At 43.2% G+C, this 18203-nt stretch overlaps 1 protein-coding gene across 1 annotated transcript in view; it reads right to left on the bottom strand.

Moving 5' to 3' along the window:
* RFC1 (replication factor C subunit 1) overlaps positions 1–18203 on the bottom strand; it is a 622078-nt gene that overhangs the window by 382900 nt on the left and 220975 nt on the right. The window contains exons 7-8 of the mRNA XM_069202064.1: positions 7381–7458; positions 4712–4796 (exon numbers count right to left, since the gene is read on the bottom strand). Of these exons, the coding sequence (XP_069058165.1) occupies positions 4712–4796; positions 7381–7458 (163 nt within the window). The remainder of the gene's footprint in view (positions 1–4711; positions 4797–7380; positions 7459–18203) is intronic.

The raw sequence follows: 18203 nt of genomic DNA, 5'->3' as shown, positions 1-18203 counted from the left end.
TACTTAATTCCAAACTTATTATACAGAGTTTAAGATCAAATTCTTGACATTGCTGAAAAAAGTAATTATGGCTAAGCCATGACAACTTAGAAGTCAAATACATTCATTTCGTTAATCTCATTTTATGTGCATTAGACAGTGCGCTACTTCCTTGTTCAATGGTGGTTTTGTGTTATCTAAAATCTGGACCTCCTGCCTAATGAAGGCTATTCACAAGTTAACTCATCCTAATGATTTGCGTTATACTGTTACTGGTTGTTTTTAGAGGCAGATTTTCAGTTCCACTAAGCTACTGCCTATCTAGCCTTACACCCTAAAAAACTTTTTAGCTAAAAATCGTTTATAGAAAGTGTTAAATACTCTAATTTTTAGATTAGTAATTTATGTTTTTCTCATTAAATGAAACAAATGAAAATCGGTCTTACAGATAAAATGTCTGAAAAGAATTTGCTTGTAAAAAGTATTTTGGGATTCCACACAGGAGCAAGACTATTCAGTGAGTAATAATAGCAATGAAGATCATATCAAATGATTTCTCTGCTACTAGACATCAAAATGTGTTTTACATCTTTTGAGGACGGTGAACGGTCGCTTGTCTAGCTCTGGAAAGTGTGTGCCACTGCCCTCGGTACATCATAAAGGGCTCTATAGATTCCTGACCCGCATCTCAGCACACATGACAATTAGATGTGTGCAGTGAAAATCTTTTGTCACACAGACTGCAATCCAGTGGAGGGCGCTATGGTCTGGTGGTGAGAGTGAGAAAGTGTGTGAGTGAGTGTGTGAGAAAGAGTGTGTGTGTGTGTCCGAGATATTGTCGACAATGTGTTGCTTCGCCCCTCCTCATGTCACTTCAGACGCACACCCACGTCCGCGTCAAGCCACATTCTTTGTTCCCTTTAGGCAACTTCTATTATACTTTGGCCTTCCTCTTTTCCTGTATCTACTTCCTCCATGTCTCAGCTGCAATCTACCTCATTTCTGGGGATTTGGAAGGGTCGCATGTGAGTACCGAAAATTCTACAGTCTGCTAAACTACTCTTATAGGTAGGCAACCAATTCGTTTTCGAGTGTGAATCTTCTGTTATGTGTGCAGTATGAATGTTTTCTATATTCCCGTGTTGTGAATTGGATGTGCAGCAATTCACCTTCCTTGTGACGCTGGGCTTAAAATGAGTGCGCATTTATAAACAGGTGTTTCAGTACATTTTCTCCCTTCTTTTAGTCTGAACGGACACACAGTGGTGTTTTATGAAGGTATGCATAAATAACCGTCTGACTGCCACGCATTTGTCATTTACTGAAACATTGCTGATGAATGTCAATATTGCTCCTTTATTCCTTTCGGAGTGCAATCTAGGTCTTTCCTCCAAAGTTATACTTGCTGCATTCTAATATGTTTGAGTTGTTTGCACTGTCTTGCAATAACCCCTTTGGTGGCGAGTGAACTCTTAGTTGCTCTTGCAAAGGAGGCAAAAATTGGCTACCCTTCCGAGTCTGTCTTGTTTCTTGCATTTATTGCATAAGTGTTCTTCCGACATCCAATGCATGTAGAGCCCTTTTTACCAGTGTGTTTGGTTGTGAAATATAAGCTGGCAGCTGGGTGGACTGGCTCACGTGAACGTTCAGAACGACCTTTAGGAGCAACTGAGGGTTAATTGTCATGATCCCCCTATCCTTATGTATCTGTAGGTAAGGCTCCTGCATCATGAGCACTGGTAACTCACTGACCCTATGCACCAAAGTAACGGCAATGAGAAGGCATGTCATGAGTATCAAGTATTTGAGTCTCACTTTGTGCATGGATTCAAAGAGTTGTCTCATAAAATGAGCAAGTGCAATACTTAAGTTACACATTGGTGTTAGTGCCGATGTTGCCGGGCCACTCAACTCCAAGAACCTTTCAATGTCAAGTGTGTTGAAGAAGCTTCTTCCTAAGGTGCCCTTGTTTATGACACTAGGGCTGACTGATGCATGTTCAAGGACATGCAAGAAAGATTTTCCCCTGAAAGGTGCATTAGGTTTCTGACAATAGTAGTGTCTTTCATCCTGCAGTCTATTAGTGCTTCTCTAATACACCAGTGGACAAACCTGTTGAACTAGGTGGTGCAACACTTAAGTGTTTCTGGTTTTCTAGCCTCCCTCAGGACGTCCATACATCTTTGAAGGCATCCAAAATTGTGCTATGTTGCTAAGCTAAGACTAGCTAGCTCCAAATGCAATATGTGCCTTTTCTGCATAGATAGCATGTCCTGAGAGGTGAGTAACCCCATCACCCTGCATTGTGACATATCCACTATGGCCAAGATCCATGTCTGTCTTACCCACTGTGGGGCTATCGATATTAGTGTCATGGGTGTCTTCCTGCACCTGTTGAGCAGGAAGCACTCATGACACTAATATTAATGGGTATCAGTGGGATGGGGAAAAGAGCATGAGATTTTCCCTGACCCATCTATAGACAGGTCATTCCATTGGGAAAGGCGATGAAGGTTACCTGGATACAAAGTCTTGCATTTTGTATTTTCATTTGCTGCATAAAGGCCTATACTGGTGTACCACATTGTCGGAATACTGTTCCTACTGTTGTTTGGCTTTGCTACCATTCATGAGAGGCACTTGCCTGTCTGTTTAACCTGTCTGTTTCTGTATTTTGGTTGCTGGATAGATGTCTGTCTACTACGTTTGTACTACATTGAAAAGGCAATTTCGCTTTTGTCCTGGGCAGCTTAAACAACGCATGCAACCGTGTTCCTCCATTTCTTGAGGTTAAACGTTGTAGTTGCATTGTCTGTCTGGATTTGCACTTTAGTTCTACTACATTTATGTGTGTCACATCCTACTGGATTCCATAGACCCCTGATCAGTTGTCTCTCCCCACCCATAGGGGAACACATTGGTAGTGATGGTCACAAAGTGTGTTTGCTGTTTGAAGATTCTGCCTACTCCAATGTTCTTTTTGTTCCATCATGTTAACTCATTTTGAACTTTCTCTGTGATAACCACTAGGTTCCCCTAACTCCTGACTACTGGTTTTTAAGACAATCCTGGTTTGGTTTCCTGTAGAGCCTGACAGAGGGTATCAGAGGTATGCGCAATACCATCATGCCCATTAGTTTCAGCGCAATTCTGACTGTCAGACTGTCTCTTCTGGAAGATGCAAGTTTGCAGTTTAAATGCCACGACCTTTTGAAATGGGGAATTCTTCAAATATAGTAACACCAAAACTTGTATTTTCTTTCTCTGGGACAGGAGATTACTTTTCTAGGGTCAGGGAGAACCCCAATCGATGATGTATTTGCATCACTGTATGCTTTTCTGGCATTGTGTGAGTGATTTCGCCTTTACTAGACAGTCTAGGTACTCATACATAGGTATCTCCTGCCTTCACAGGTGTGTTACTGCAAAGAATTTTGTAAAAACTCTGTGGCAATTTTATCCAAAAGGGAAATACCTTGAACAGGTATTGTACCTTGCTGAATGTTCTGTGCCTGTTGTTCACCGACACGTGCAGATAGGCATCCAAGGTCTATGGTCACCATGCAGTCCCTTTCTTGGAAGTTCTAAACCTTTGTGCCATGATTGATTTGTTCAGAACATGGCGGTCTAGAATAGGCCTCTGTGTCTTGTCCTGTTTTTGCACCAGAAAGTAAATAGAATACACTCTCTACTTTATTTCATTTCTTCGTACTTTTTTTGTTGACTGTTTCTTTAGCAAGTCTTTGAATTCTTGTACGCAAGCTGGTTCCTTCTTGCTCCAGGCTTTCTTTTCGTTTGACTCTTAGCGGTTTTACTGCAAATTTTATGCAATAGCCAGGTTAGTCTGATGTTAAGTATCCATTTCTCTGAAGTGACTGATCTCCATTCCTAGAAGGTACCTCCTATCCTGCCCTCTACTGATGTGTGTCGGAGGGTTTCTTTAAATAAGCCAGTTGTGCGTTGAGCGTGACACTCATGAGGTCTGGTCTCTTTCACCCTGTATTGTAAGCACCTCTATAAAGATTTTACCTGTTTAGTGGGCAAGGGTCCAGAGATGATCATCAGGGCGATCATTTGGGCAGAGCACTAGCTTACGATTTGTTTGACTCCATCGTCTGAGTGGAAGAAAAAGACTGAAAAGTGTTGGGAATGTGCATGACCTTTTCTTGAAAATACGTTGAGAGATTAAGGTTGACAACAGACAAAACCTCTTTTGACTGATTGCACGCAAGAGAGGTGAAGGGTTGATAATAAGCAACTCAAATAATTTCAAATTTTAACTGAATTTTAAAAAGCACATGCAATTCTAGGATATTCACGATTCTCAAGAAGCATTCCTCTATGCTGTGCTTTATCTGGATATCTGCGGGCCCTGGGCATGCACACCACAAATAAAGACGTCTAGTGACCTCAGATGAAAGTTCTCTCTCTGGATAAGTTTATATAAAATAGCATAAACAAGAGCCCTAGTGGAAATTGAGTTTGCCTCTTGCTTACGTTTACTGAACAACCATAATGGTGAACCAAACCACGGTTCTTCAGGTACTTGAACTGGTGAACTGCGAGACAGGATTAGTTTTCTTTTAAATTTTAAGGAAACATTTGTGGGATTACAGGACAAAGGTTTGGCACTAGGGGATGCTCGAATACAGTAAAAGGAGGATTGTGAGTGCTTATAAAAGAGGCTTTTGACGCTAAAAACAACATTGAAATTGATCTGTATTTGGAGTACCTGTGCTTGATTGTTTCTGCTTTGTCAATGTGTTCGGGCTTGATTTGTCAATTAATGTTTCCTTCTCTTCAGAATCCTTTCGCGCCTATATAGAGAAATCAAGCAAATATGTGCAAATATTTTAATTACAAACTGACTGAAAGTTATTAAGTATCAAAGAATTTACAATGACACAAATCGTATTTAGAACCCCTTGCAAAACAATCAATTAGGTGTTTGTATCTTTCATTAGGCATGTTTCTTTGCTGAGCTTTACAAAAGTGGACAGTTCGGCTTTAGTATTATCATAAGGAACGCATTACTGCATGAACGTGGAAACCAACGCACATGCCAGGTTTAGAACAAAATAGCTTCAATTTCTCTTTTTTCTAGGCTCTCATTTCACCTAAATATAAATTAATAAAAACTTTAAAATACCAAAGAAAAAAGTCATGGGATGGAGTGATTCTATGACAGCACCTAACGGCAAGAACTATTTATTTAATTCGAACTTCTGACACAGGTAACAATCAAACAACTGCTTTTAATGGAAACCCGGAAAAAACAGGGGACCAAAACAACAAATCACCGTGGACCAATGGAGTCCCTACATGCCCATGTCCGACCACAGATGCTCTCTTTCTTTCTTTGCTTTGCTGACAGGAGAGCTACATCTGATATTCTTACTTTTTGTAGGGTTACAATTATCAATTTATTTTCAAGAATGTTTGGAAAAAGCTTACTTGCTATTCTCTGGGATTTCAGATGAGACCGTATATAATGATGAGCTTTCAGGCTTTTGCTTTAACTGCTGTCAGGCTAGTGGGATCCCCAAGAATGTGGGGACCAGGCCTGGAGAATCCTCCTCTGTATGGCACTGCTCAACAATGCTTCACCAACGTGGTCACTACCCGGGCAATTTCCGAGCTGCTTCCCTACTAGAGTGAGGATGTGTGGATAAAATCTCCCTCGGCCAAGCTGACAGCCAGAACTTCCCACTCTGCCCACAAAAAGAAGACTGGCTTCTACCTCAGAGGTGTCAGGCAGGAGCCAGCTCCTTATTGCACCACCAGATTTAGTGGGAGACTGGGTCCTCGTTTTAGGGGGCAGGCGGGGTAATAGCTACTGCTGCACTTCCTTTGGACAAGAATCAAGAGCCAAAATGCTCAAACGGCTCATCTACCTAGTGGAATAATTTGGATGATGGCAAGCACTCAATATGCACAGCAGTTTTTTCTCTCTCAGAATGCTTTTTTTCTTAAGCAAACATATGTTTAATTTGTACAGCTAGTAAGGAATCAGACTTGGGTCAAAAACCTGACAGTCCCACAAAGCAGTGTCATACATAGCTAAAGAACAACTCATGGACCACAAGACTTTATCAGGCCATTAAATATTTCTAAGACGCTCCCAAATGATTAACTTTCAAAAAATAGATCAAGCAAAACAAATAATAATCACTTCACATTTCAATGGCTTCAGTACACATCGACCTTCTCAGGATGGTCGATTGAAATTTTGTAGTACAGTGCTGTCGCAAAAATAATCCCTGTCAGGATGGATGAGATCTAAACTACAAACGCTGCATTTGGGTACAACGGGAAGAGAGAAGTGAAGAACAAATATCTGAAAGATGGACGCTAACTTTAGTACTTTTGAAAGCTGTAACCAGATCCCGGTAATTTCTGATGAGGAAGTGCATGCGGGCCTGTGTTCCAGTGTGCCTGCGTACATAGTGTCTGCAGTGGCCATGTGTGTGTGTAGTCCTTAAGGGGTGCAGGTCTGTACCAAATTTGTCAGCCTTTTGGTTACGTTGTCTGAATGCGATGTAGCTTGTCCACGAGGGTCAAAAGGCATTTGAGGAATCGCCGTCAGAGTAGTAAATCTGAAATCCCCTTTTAAAATGTTCGTTTTTAAGACCTAATAGTCCCAACGGACGAATGAGCTCTACGTGTCTTTGTTCAAACTGTTCGATGGCGGCTTCAGAGCGTGACGCGGGCAGCACGACTTCTTGATGAACACTAACTGTGTGTGCTGATGTATTTGCCGTTGCGTTCATTATGAAGGGACTATACACACGACGCGGTCCTGGCAGAAGAGGGCAGCAGCGCACTTAAAGAGGACAAAGAGGGACAAGGACGACACGCTGATAACAGGTGCCCGACTGACATTTATTTAAAACTAAAAGCAAAGGCCCATATAGATGTTTGCGTTACAAAAGCAAGCGCGGGCGTAATCTGGGAGCCAAGGCTACGTCAATAAATTAATAACTTCAGGTGAAGGCTACGCAGACAAGCGGTCCAGTGACATATGGTTAGGGTAACCGTAACAGCCAACTCACCAGGAACAGGGAGTTGTACAGGAAAGAGGAGTACTGCGCATTCTGTGCATCTCGTGTCATTCTGGACTATGCAACAGTCTTACATTTTCTCTAGACATTGTTAATTCAATCAAAGAAAACTAAATACGCATCTGTCAAAATATTGATATGGACAGCCTCTGGAAAAACCGCGATTCTTGAAAGTCCAATGGCCAGCTGTCACTTAAGTCACTAAGCACATCACACTCGGTTTTTACAGCACTTCAAAGATGCATGACTGACAGTGTGGCGCAACCATAAATACATACGTCTCGCAGTTCAACTCCTCACATTTTCAAGCGTGTTATGAATAATGAAAGTGAAAGGCTACCTTTTTGTTCTTTGGCGCCTCGTCTAACATGGCCAGAGTTCGGGCAAATTCCTCATCCTCGTGCAGCTGTCGCTCCAGCTGTGGCAACAAGAAAAATGGTTTCGTGAGCATTTCCATGATTGAATCAAATTGGAAAATATATTTTTTATAGGAGTAAGTCAGAAAGTAAAAAAGAGGAGGTTCTTCGTGCTTTTAATTTATGGAGGAACCTTACTATGTGTTTCAGTTCACAAAGTCTACGTGCCAACAGAAAAAGAAACACATTTCAGATCCTGAACACAGGAAAAACTCCATTATCTGCAGCGCACTTGGCTCCTAAATTAATTTTTTTAAATCAACAAAATAGCGCGCAACTGCCACATAATGTTGGTGCTTTTATCTTCCATCAGCCTTAATGCTTCACAAAGTGGTGTTTCAGCTAAGTTGTAGAATGATAAGCCATCACAGCCAGCATCGGCACAGCAGCCAACCACACAAAAAACTATTCAAAATAGTCAAGGGATATTCCAACCTGGCAGCCACAGAGAACACCATCTACCCTTCGCAAGAACTCTGCGACACTCTCTCGGACTATTTCCATAGCAAGATTGCCACCATATACAACTTCGACCCCCAATCCACAGCCCTTAACCTCAACAGCCTCAATCAACCAGCGCACTCCAGCCTAATGATCATTGCATGGTCACGGCTCACTACACAAACCACCACAGCCATAATGTTGTCTATCCACTCCGGAGCACCCAGCGACCCATGTCCCCACCACTTTTTCGACCTCGGAACCAATCACATCAGCACAAAACTCGCCAGCATCTTCAACTCCTATATCCCCACGCCAGTCTTCCTCACCAGATGGAAATAGGCAGAGATCAGACCCCTTCTAAAGAAACCTTCCACCAACCCCAGAAAAACTCAAAAGTTTTCGACCGATCTCTCTGCTTCCTTACCCTGCCAAAGTACTCAAGTAGGCCTTTAACAAACAGCTCACCGAATATCTGGAACAAAAGAACCTGCTCAACATCTCCCATTCTGGCTTCCAAGCCAACCACGAAGACCGCAATGAATGCAGTCACAGACGACGGCAGAACACGTCTCGATTGTGGGAAGACTGCTGCCATGATCCTCCTCGGCCTCTCTGCAGCATTCAACACCGTTTCCCACCACACCCTCATCAAAAGACTATACAACATCTGCATACAAGAGAATGCCCTCAAATGGAGCACCTCCTTCCTTACAAGATGCACTCAGAGCATCCAGCTGCCTCCTTTTACCTCTGAACCTAAGAACATCATATGTGGTGCACCCCAAGGACCTTCCCTCAAGCCCCCACACTGTTCTCCATTTACAGGACCCCCTCACGGATATCTTCAGATCCCACGGTTTCAACATGATATCCTAGGCAGATGACATACAGCTCATGCTCTTGCTCACCAAAGACCCCACCAGAACAAACTTCCGAGATGTCATGACCAACTAAGCCAAATGGATGAGAACCAATTGCCTCACACTCAACTCAGACAAAACGGAAGTACTGATCAGCGGGAGAGAAACTTCCATTTGGGACCAAAGCTGGTGGCCAGCTGAACTCTGACCCATCCCCATGCCAACAGACTGTGCACACAACCTCAACATCATCCTTAACAGCAAACTGACCATGGAGCGACAAATTAACAGTCACCTCCTCCTGCTTCCACATTTTCCGCATGCCTAGCAGAATCTTCAGATGGATCACTGTCAACTCCAGAAAAACTGTCACCCAGGGCCTTGTCACCAGCTGTCTCGGCTACGGCAACGCAGTCTACTCTGGCATCCCCACCCAACTCCTCAAAAGTCTCCAGACCATACAGAACGCACCAGCTAGACTCATCCTGGACCTCCTCCAAACAAGCCCACATCGTCCCGCAGCTCAGAAACCTCCACTGGATCCCCATTCAGAAGAGAGACCAGTTGAAGATCCTCACGCACGCCTACAAAACCTTATACGATCAAGGATCAGCCTACATCAACCACCAACTGAACTGCCATCAACCCACCAGACAACTGCACTCCTCACTACCTTCACACACACATCCCAAATCCGTTGAAGCTGCAGCAGTAGCCGTTCCTTCTCCCACTTCACCTCTAAGACGTGGAATGACCTGTCTCTCCACCTGCGAACAACACCATCCCCTGCAGACTACAGAAAGATGTTCAAGACCTGACTCTACGACAGAGACCTCGCACCCCAGGGCCCGCATGCCCTCAGGGGTAACAGTGCTGCGTTCTATATTTGCAAAAATAAAGATGCATGTCTACAGTCATTAATAGATCTATCAGGAGAATACGTTAATTAGCTTTGGTAACACTTTCTGGTGGAAACTTTATCTAACTGCACATTCCTATCACTTTAGAATAGACCACAGGTGCCACATTCATCCAGAGAATATTGTTGTAATGCTCCCAGGTCGTAAGGTGCCGTTGTGCAGCTCAATGTTAGCTCCATAGAGCCTTTAGGTGACAGAATGGACGCGCACTTAAGTGTCAACCCTGTGCACTAATGCAAGTTTTTTACTTTTTCCTTTCTGCGCCCTCAGACGCAGAAACATGAAGAAATGGTTGCTTATAATGTGAAGAGTACTAGCCTGGGACCCTTTCTGATGTTAACAAGAGGCCATTCCACAGAACACTGAACACTGTGGTGGGAGGGCAATGAGGAATATGTGGTTGGACAGAGTATCCAACAGAAAAAGCATTACCAAATGAAAGTAACTTAATATTCTGAAGGACAGTTATAAGCGCAGATTCAACTTAGAATAGATACCAAATCATTCACTTCCTAGGTGAAGGGTCTAAGAGTGAGCACAGACCAACAAGTCTTCTGGAACTGAATGGGAAAAGTGTCCTTCCTGCCAGATATGGCTGTCAAGGCAGTAGTGCTTCTTGAACTTATGGACCAATGCCCATGTCGCAGCATGGCAAAGACAGACACTCCTCATACCAACAGTATTATCGACCTTAGACCTAGTAGAATGGGCTCCCAGACTTTCAGGTTAGTTTTCATGGCTAGCAGATGACTGTCCACTTCTACAGGGCCTCTTCTGCACAATCTTCTCTTTCTTTGCTCTAGAGCCCCCACAAAAAGTTGACTTTCCACTCAATGATCCTTGGTACAATCTATCAAAACGCCCTCTCAAGGTCCAACCGATGCAGCGCCTCTTGCTCTTTCGAGGAGGAGCAAAAAATACTGGTAGACTGATGCACCGCCCAATGTGGAAGAAGTCACAACTTTAGGTAAAGAGGCTGCCCAAGTCAACTGGAAAACAACATTTTTTAGAGCGGTTTACTGACAGTGCCTGCAGGTCAGTCACACAAGTTGGAAACACTGTATTGAGGACGACCATCTTAAAGGTCTGGAGACACAGCAATCAACTATACTCAGGCTTGAACCTTATACACATAAGAAATGTCAAAATCAAGCTAAGGTCCCACTGTGGCGTAACAATTGCTTCATCACAACCAGTTATATCAAACAGGACAATTGGTCTGGCATAGAAAGGCTGAAAGGGCCGACAAGTAACCTTTTGCAGTATCCACTGCAATGCCTTGCTGACTTAAAGACAAAGCAAACAAAAGGGCGTACAGAAGCTTGGCCTGTAGTAAATCTGTGGCCTCAACACAATACCAGACTACAAATTTGTCCCAGCACCTGGCATAAATGTATTTAGTGGAGTGTCATCTTTCTGCGAAATGGTATCTCCCACCTCTGGTGGCAGATCAAAAGCAGATAATCACCTCTGCTCAATCCCCACATATTGTGGTGTAAGTTGAGTGGATTCAGGGTGAGGATCCTGCTCTTCTTCTGAGACAGGGGGCCCTAACAAAGTAGTAGCCTGATAGGAGGATCACACTCAACTGGCCCAATCCAAAGCCATCAGTATGACTTGGGGCCGGTCATTCTTGATCTTCTTTAGATTGCCAGGAGTGAGGGGTAGGGATGAGAAGGCATATAGTAGTTCCTTGCTCCATTCAAGCCAAAAAGTCTCCTAACACGTGTTCTTGCGGAAACTCCAGCATGCAAAATTGTTGACATTGAGCATTCTTAATGGTAACAAAACGATCCAGCCAGGATTCCTGCATTGGTGCAAGAGACCATGCACCACCTCTGGATATAGACACCATTTGTGAACTGCAAGATGTCATTTGGTCAGCTCATCCATTCTGAGATTCCAAAACCCCACCAGGTTTTAGGCACCCAGAAGATGCCCTTGTGCTCCAGCCACATCTAAAGACGCAAAGCCTCCTGATACAAGACCCAGGATTCCACTCTGCTCTGCTTGTTGCAGTATCACATGTTGGTGATGTCTACAGTGAAAATGTGCACTATAATTCCCTTGATGGATGGCAGGAAGGCCTTCAGGGGCTAAGTAAATGGCTTTTAGATCCATAGGTTGATGTGGCGCTGGCCCTCAACTTGAGACCAGTGTTCTCCATTCTTCACCTCACCCAGATTGCCCTGCCTAACCCAGTAGTGATGGGTTTGTCACCACTGTCAGCTGTGTGTGGGGTTGGGAGAGTGGACTACAGCAGGACAAACCGGTTTGTCAGCCACCACTGCATGTCTTGAGACATTCCTGTGAGACCTGTGTAGCATCAGAAAGAGGGCCTTGATGATGGGCATACTAGGATTTCAGGTTCACCGGCAAGGCTTACATGTGCCACCTGGTATAATAGACAAGAAAGATGCAGGAAGCTAAAAGGCCAAGAAGCCTAAGAGCCACCTTCACCTGGGTCGAGGATCAACTCAGAAACATGATAGTTCAACTGTCCTGGACTTGTTGCTGCTGGGGGAAACCCCAAAACTCCTCTGTGTCCAGCAGCACCCCAAAGAATGGTAGTCTCTGTGAGAAAATCAGGTGGGACTTTGGCTGCTTTACAGTAAAAAGCAACAATGTTAAAAGTCCTGCCATTGTCAGAAGGAGGCCCACAACTGACTGAGGCAAACCCGCCTTCAGCAGCCAGTCATCAAGCTACAGGAACTCCCAACCCCTGAAGATGGGTAGCGACCACTGCCATCAATTTTGTGAACACCCAAAGGGTGCAGGAGGCCAAAGGGGAGCACGTCAAACAGAAAATGCTTCTGGCCCATCTTGAATGCCAACTGATGCCTGTGGCACTGCAGGACAGGTATGTGTAAATATGCATCCTGCAAGTCCAAGGACACCTTCAAGTCTCCCAGGTCCAGAGAGGATAGATGTTGGGACAAAGTGAGCATTCTGAATGTATCCTTCTGTAGGAAGGCTTGCAGGAGGTCAGACATCCAAGATAGGCCAGAGGCCTGTTTCCTTAATCGGGATGAGGAAATAGTGGGAATAACAACCCTTGTCTTTCTTAGAGTGCAGAACCCTCTCTCTATGGCAGTTTTGGATAGCAACAGGCATAAGCAGAGAAAAAAATCTGTTCTTCCATTCTGGTGTCAGTGGGATATTTAGTATGGAGAAGAGAAAAAGTTGGGTATAGTTTGTTTGGAGAATTTGCAAGAGCGATCTGTGTGACGTGATGGATCACCAACCGAGGATGAACTGTTGGATTCCTGCCACCCACGACTGGCTGAGCATGCATCACTGGGGGTAAACGAAAGCAGCTTTCTGACTGTTGTGGAAGAGGAGTTGAAGCCTGGTGCCCCTGCTGGTCGGTGTGCTGCCATGTGGACCCACATTTGCAGTCCCAAAATGACTGGGTGTCTGCTGCATCAACAACTAGGGAGGCTGTCTACGCCTATACACCAAGCCTCTGGAACAGTGCCTACATTTTCAGAATAATACAAAAATTATTGGCAGCAGTCAACTGTTCCAAACAGCATTCTGTAGCTCTTTTGTCTTCAAAGTATTCCAAGGAAGAATCTGCCTTCTCACTGAAAAGGCAAGACCCACTTGAGGGCGTGTCCTCTAGAGAAGTATGCACATTACCAGAGAATCCAGTGGACCTCATCAGGCATCTTTAGGAAGGACAACACTGGTACCAACTGCCATGTCAAAGCAGTCAGTTATTAACAAATCAGCATGGAAAATATATGCTCCTGCCCACTATGAATTGTCCGAGCCAAACAGCCCCAACATCCTGCAGAACTGCGAGCAAGATCTTGCTGGACATGCCCCAAAGGACAAGCATGTGTCTGACAAGCAGATTGCATTTACTCATGGCAGTACCAAGGTGACAGGGGAAAACCTGAGTTTGCAAAAGAAATTAATGCTTTTGGATTCTCTATCATATGGAATTTGTTGGTATGAGTTACAGTTCACCCTACTGCTCGAAACCTGTACAATAAGATTCTCTGGAGTAGGGTGCTTGGTGAGGAAGTCCGGATCACCAAAGGCCAGTCTACGACAGCCGGCCATGTGCAGGCAGACAAATACATGTTTCAAGCAAGAAGCTATCATAGTACCTATGAAGCCATTAATAAATGGGAGCAAGTGCTCAGATTTAGAATGACCAGGATGTAGAGTTCTCATCACACCATTTGTTTTAGTCTTAATGGAGATCAGCTGTAATTCTAGTACCTCGTTTGGGCCTCAAAAACACCACTGCAAATGAGACACTTTCTCATTGGAGGAATTGTGAGGAAGTGTGAGTATGGAATATACGGAGGGATCCAAACCTAGTGCTGTTGCATGTCACAAACATCTTTGGGGGTTTGGGGTTGGGGGGTGTTGGACGAAGAGCACATGTCCTCAGAGAACATTATTATGGTTGGGCCTCAGGGTAGCAAAGGGAGATATTGCAAAACATGGAAGGATGTTGCTGTGCCGTCAGTTGAGGGGTGGGCTAAGAGCATGGACCACTGTATGGGTCTGGAGCTCCCAATCTACAAGGCACGAGGTTGCCCCAAGAAACATTCTAAGCTATGGGGAGGGTGGGTGGGGGCACAGGGAAAAAGCTTGAAACCGTGCGCAGATTCACCATGGATACCAGAGAGACCAAGGGGACCACTGGGGGTTTCTGAAGCCATTAGAAATGATGGGTATCAAGCTGTTGAGAGTGGAAGGGGATTGTGATAAGGATTTGGTATGTATTCTGAATTTCACCTGCTGGATTCATATGGTTGAAATGTTGTTCAGTACTAACATTTAAGAACGGCAAGTATTATGTGCTTACATATCTGACTTTCACCATAAGACCTAAACTCGGCATGGGCAGGTGTCAATGTTTATGAAGCAACAAAGGGCTGAGGCCTTAGAGTCAGTAAGAAGCCAGTTGCTGATATTCATCAGGCGCCACAACAAGCAAGTAATATCTCCAACATTGGAAAATTGGTCAGATGGCCAATGCACTCATCGTGCATAGATTTATCTATGTCTAGTGGGCATTTGGCACACAAAGAGGTGTGCCAACCATATGCAAAATTAAGCAACTATTTCTCAAGAACAGAATCAGTAAAGTCATTAACGTAATCGCTAAACCATCAAACTCAAGTTAGACACTTGAAACTAAGCGAGCCTCGCCCACCACCAGATTTATAAGCTTGTCATTAAAGCATTCCCCCAAAAATCCAAAATGGTGCCACAAGGTTCAATCAATCACCTGTTAATGAACATGCAATACTGTCCAATACTCTGTCCAAACAAATGTTTTAGAGACCATAACCAACCAATAACTCAGACTTAAATAATGATTTGAAAGACATCAGGTGAACAGACATCTACCCTAAACACTGAGAAAAACAAAAATGTGATACGTGGAGTTAGTTTAGACCACTTGTAATTCCGCTGGGAAACATTCCAGCGCTTCCAGTCCATAGTGTTTTTTGTACACTGTACCTCTCCTCACCGGTAACGACGATATGGAAACCAACCATGGTCATGCTCACATAAACAGTCCAGCACCAACTACCAGACCACATTGGTTCTGAAGAGGAACACAAGCAACCTGCGAACAATTTCAGTTATGACAGGCCCCATCTGTCAAATAAATTTGAGTCCTATGTGACTGTGAGCTACGGGGTCCATATCTGGTCACACATACAGCACTTAAGCCCTCCTGAGTAATTACCATACCATGAGATTTATTCAGCTCACTACTGTTTTATTTTTCTAAGTAAGATGCCTTAAGTGCTGTATCACTCAGCCTATGTGTATCTTTGTCATTGTTTCCTGTGACCCTCAGTGAATGGAGTGTAACTCAGAACAGCTGTCAATTTCCAGTTAACTGCTATCACTCAAAGCAAGGATACCCAAAAGCAGAGCTCTAGATGTCTCAGAAGATGTGCCTTAGGATCAGCTTGGGTCTTTGCAAAAGCGCAAATAGGCTAATTTAACAACATTCTTCTGCCGCTGTGACACCTCACAACATTTAAGAATGAGATGTTAGAATGGATAGACACAGCAGGCGCGCCAGTTCAATTAAGCTTCAAAGACACTTCAATATGGGCCGGAGGAGCACCTACAACGCTATTTGGTGTCAAGCATGTCATAAAGCTCAGGATTTTACCCAACTAAACTTGTACACACCTGATTAGGATCCAGAGAGTTTTGTCTAAAAGGAGGGCAACCACCATCTACGCAAGAGGCATGTACAAAGAATGGACAACTCACCTGAGTATGCTGACATTTTCTCTGCTACTGGTAACTTACTACTGGATACAAACAATGTGCCAAATCCAAATATGGAAGGCTACCTACAACATGGATTTAAAAGTGCATTTCGGGAGAGACAAACAGTACCAATTCAGGCCAGGTTTGCTCATCACCTACACACTGCAAACACAAAACGTGTTGGTCAGCTTTGAAGATGGCACTTCAAGAACATTTCTCAATTCCAATGTCAACAGCTTATTCAGAGGAAGAAGAACAAATACATGCTTCACGTGGCTGATATGGAACTCTTGATGTTCATCTACAAGCCAGGAAACTGTTTGTCTCACTGATTTCACTACAGGTTAACTGTTTAGTTCCTAATGATCAATCTCTAAGGGAAATGTCAAGATGTACAGGTAGGATTAATCATTGGCTGTGGGTTCAACCTCGTCCAGGGAGCAGCCAATTTAGTAACAAGACATTTCTGAAAGCTCTAGTTTATTTGACGCACTAAGAAAACATTTTAAACAGGTTTGCTTTGCAACTTTATATCCACAGTTGTGAACCTTAGATACTTTTGGCCTGTAGGCATTTATGTTACCTAATTAATTTGCTTTAATAATTTTGTTTTAATGGTATGGACAGCTTTATTCACAGCAGTTGTATGTATTTATTCTTTGCTTTCCAATGATAAACCTTTAATTCAGAAGACACACTATAATCGCTTATTGTCACCTCTAGTTCTAGAAATACAATTCCAGTAATGATAAATCACTTTCACTGTATTCAATCAGATTATGATAGCCCCACCTCAATAATAGCTCAAAGTACATTACAGAGCAAAAACACAATAAGCTTAATTAACCTCTGTTGTCAACGAAGAAATATCTGAGCGGAAACAAAGAATAACATGAGGATTATATTATTTAATAATATTTACTATAACTATTCTCCTGTATGTCTCTTCTAGTTATCTAAATCAATTCCTCTCTGCAGCACCAAACAAATTTATGTCAGGAAGGTCGCTCAATCTCTCATCTTCAATTCATTTGCATAGCGGTACCCAAGCAGTATACTTAAAAAGACTTCATACAATAAGTCTGCCATGGGGCAACACAAGGCGAAATGTCATAATGCAATGTTGTCTTAACCACAGCTCCACTATTGCCCCCATTTAACAACCTGAGAAAGCCTCTCATGGCTTTGCACAAAGCCCGTCATCTCGGTCTCCACTATTTGCAGAAATCACTCATAAAAAGGAAGTCAATGTCAAAAGCAGTCAAAATTGTGTCAAAGTGGTTGAAATTTAGAAGATCTCATGGATAATGGTGCTAACCCATTCATATTATAATCTCATAATCTCTTGAAATCACAGCATAACTCAGCAGCCATCATATTCCTTTGGTCAAGATATCACTCTGGCCCAAAAAAACGTAAAAATATGGATGTCACCTGGAATTAGGACCTCAATAAAACTTTCAGATTGAGGCAAGGTCAAGAAACAATTTTCTTTGGGCTCAACTACCTCATGTGCTCTTTCAAACATATTCCTTGTGAGCAGCTTAACATGAATGTGTGGACCATGATAAATGCAAAATACGAGGATGTAAACATACTATAATCTTTGATGCCCAACATACCAAAATGAGAGACTGTGCAGAATGAGGCAAAACATGTGATCTTCAGTTAATGAAAATGTAGCTTGGTAAGAAGAAAACCAAGATCAAATGATAGAAAATGTTTGAGTATGTTAATGCTTTGCTTAGTTAAATCAGGAAAATGGATTACACATACTAACGATGCTTCTCCATAAAGTGTTACATACTGAAAGAAAACAGGTATTTGGATTGGCCAATTCACTTGGAAATGTGACCCAACCTTTAGGAAAGGGTGCAAGTCAGTTCTCATGACCACTCTGTACATGTGTATTTAAAGATAGCGTTCTTGTATGGTTAATGTTTATAGTTTCTCATTCCACACATGGATGTGATCAAAAATAAAAACGTAGTTTTAACCTGTTTAGTGTGGGTGTCCGCCACTGGCCGATGCCCACACTACCTCCTTGGTGTGGGTCAGGACCAGTGGCCGACATCAGGGAGGGGGGGTTAAAAAATCCTCCGGTGCAATGCACTGGAGGATTTTTATTTTCTTCATTCCGGGAGAGGCGGAAGAACCACCGAGTTCCCCCACCCCCCTCTATGTGTTGCCAAGGGAAAGTACACGTGTATGAAAAAAAAATTTATGTAGAGAGTTAGTCTCGCTCTACATATATATGAG

The sequence above is a fragment of the Pleurodeles waltl genome, chromosome 1_2 (genome assembly GCF_031143425.1).
Source record: "Pleurodeles waltl isolate 20211129_DDA chromosome 1_2, aPleWal1.hap1.20221129, whole genome shotgun sequence".
Classification (NCBI taxonomy): domain Eukaryota; kingdom Metazoa; phylum Chordata; class Amphibia; order Caudata; family Salamandridae; genus Pleurodeles; species Pleurodeles waltl.
The sequence above is the reverse complement of the archived record's forward strand: the minus strand, read 5'-3'. Positions and strand labels throughout refer to the sequence as shown.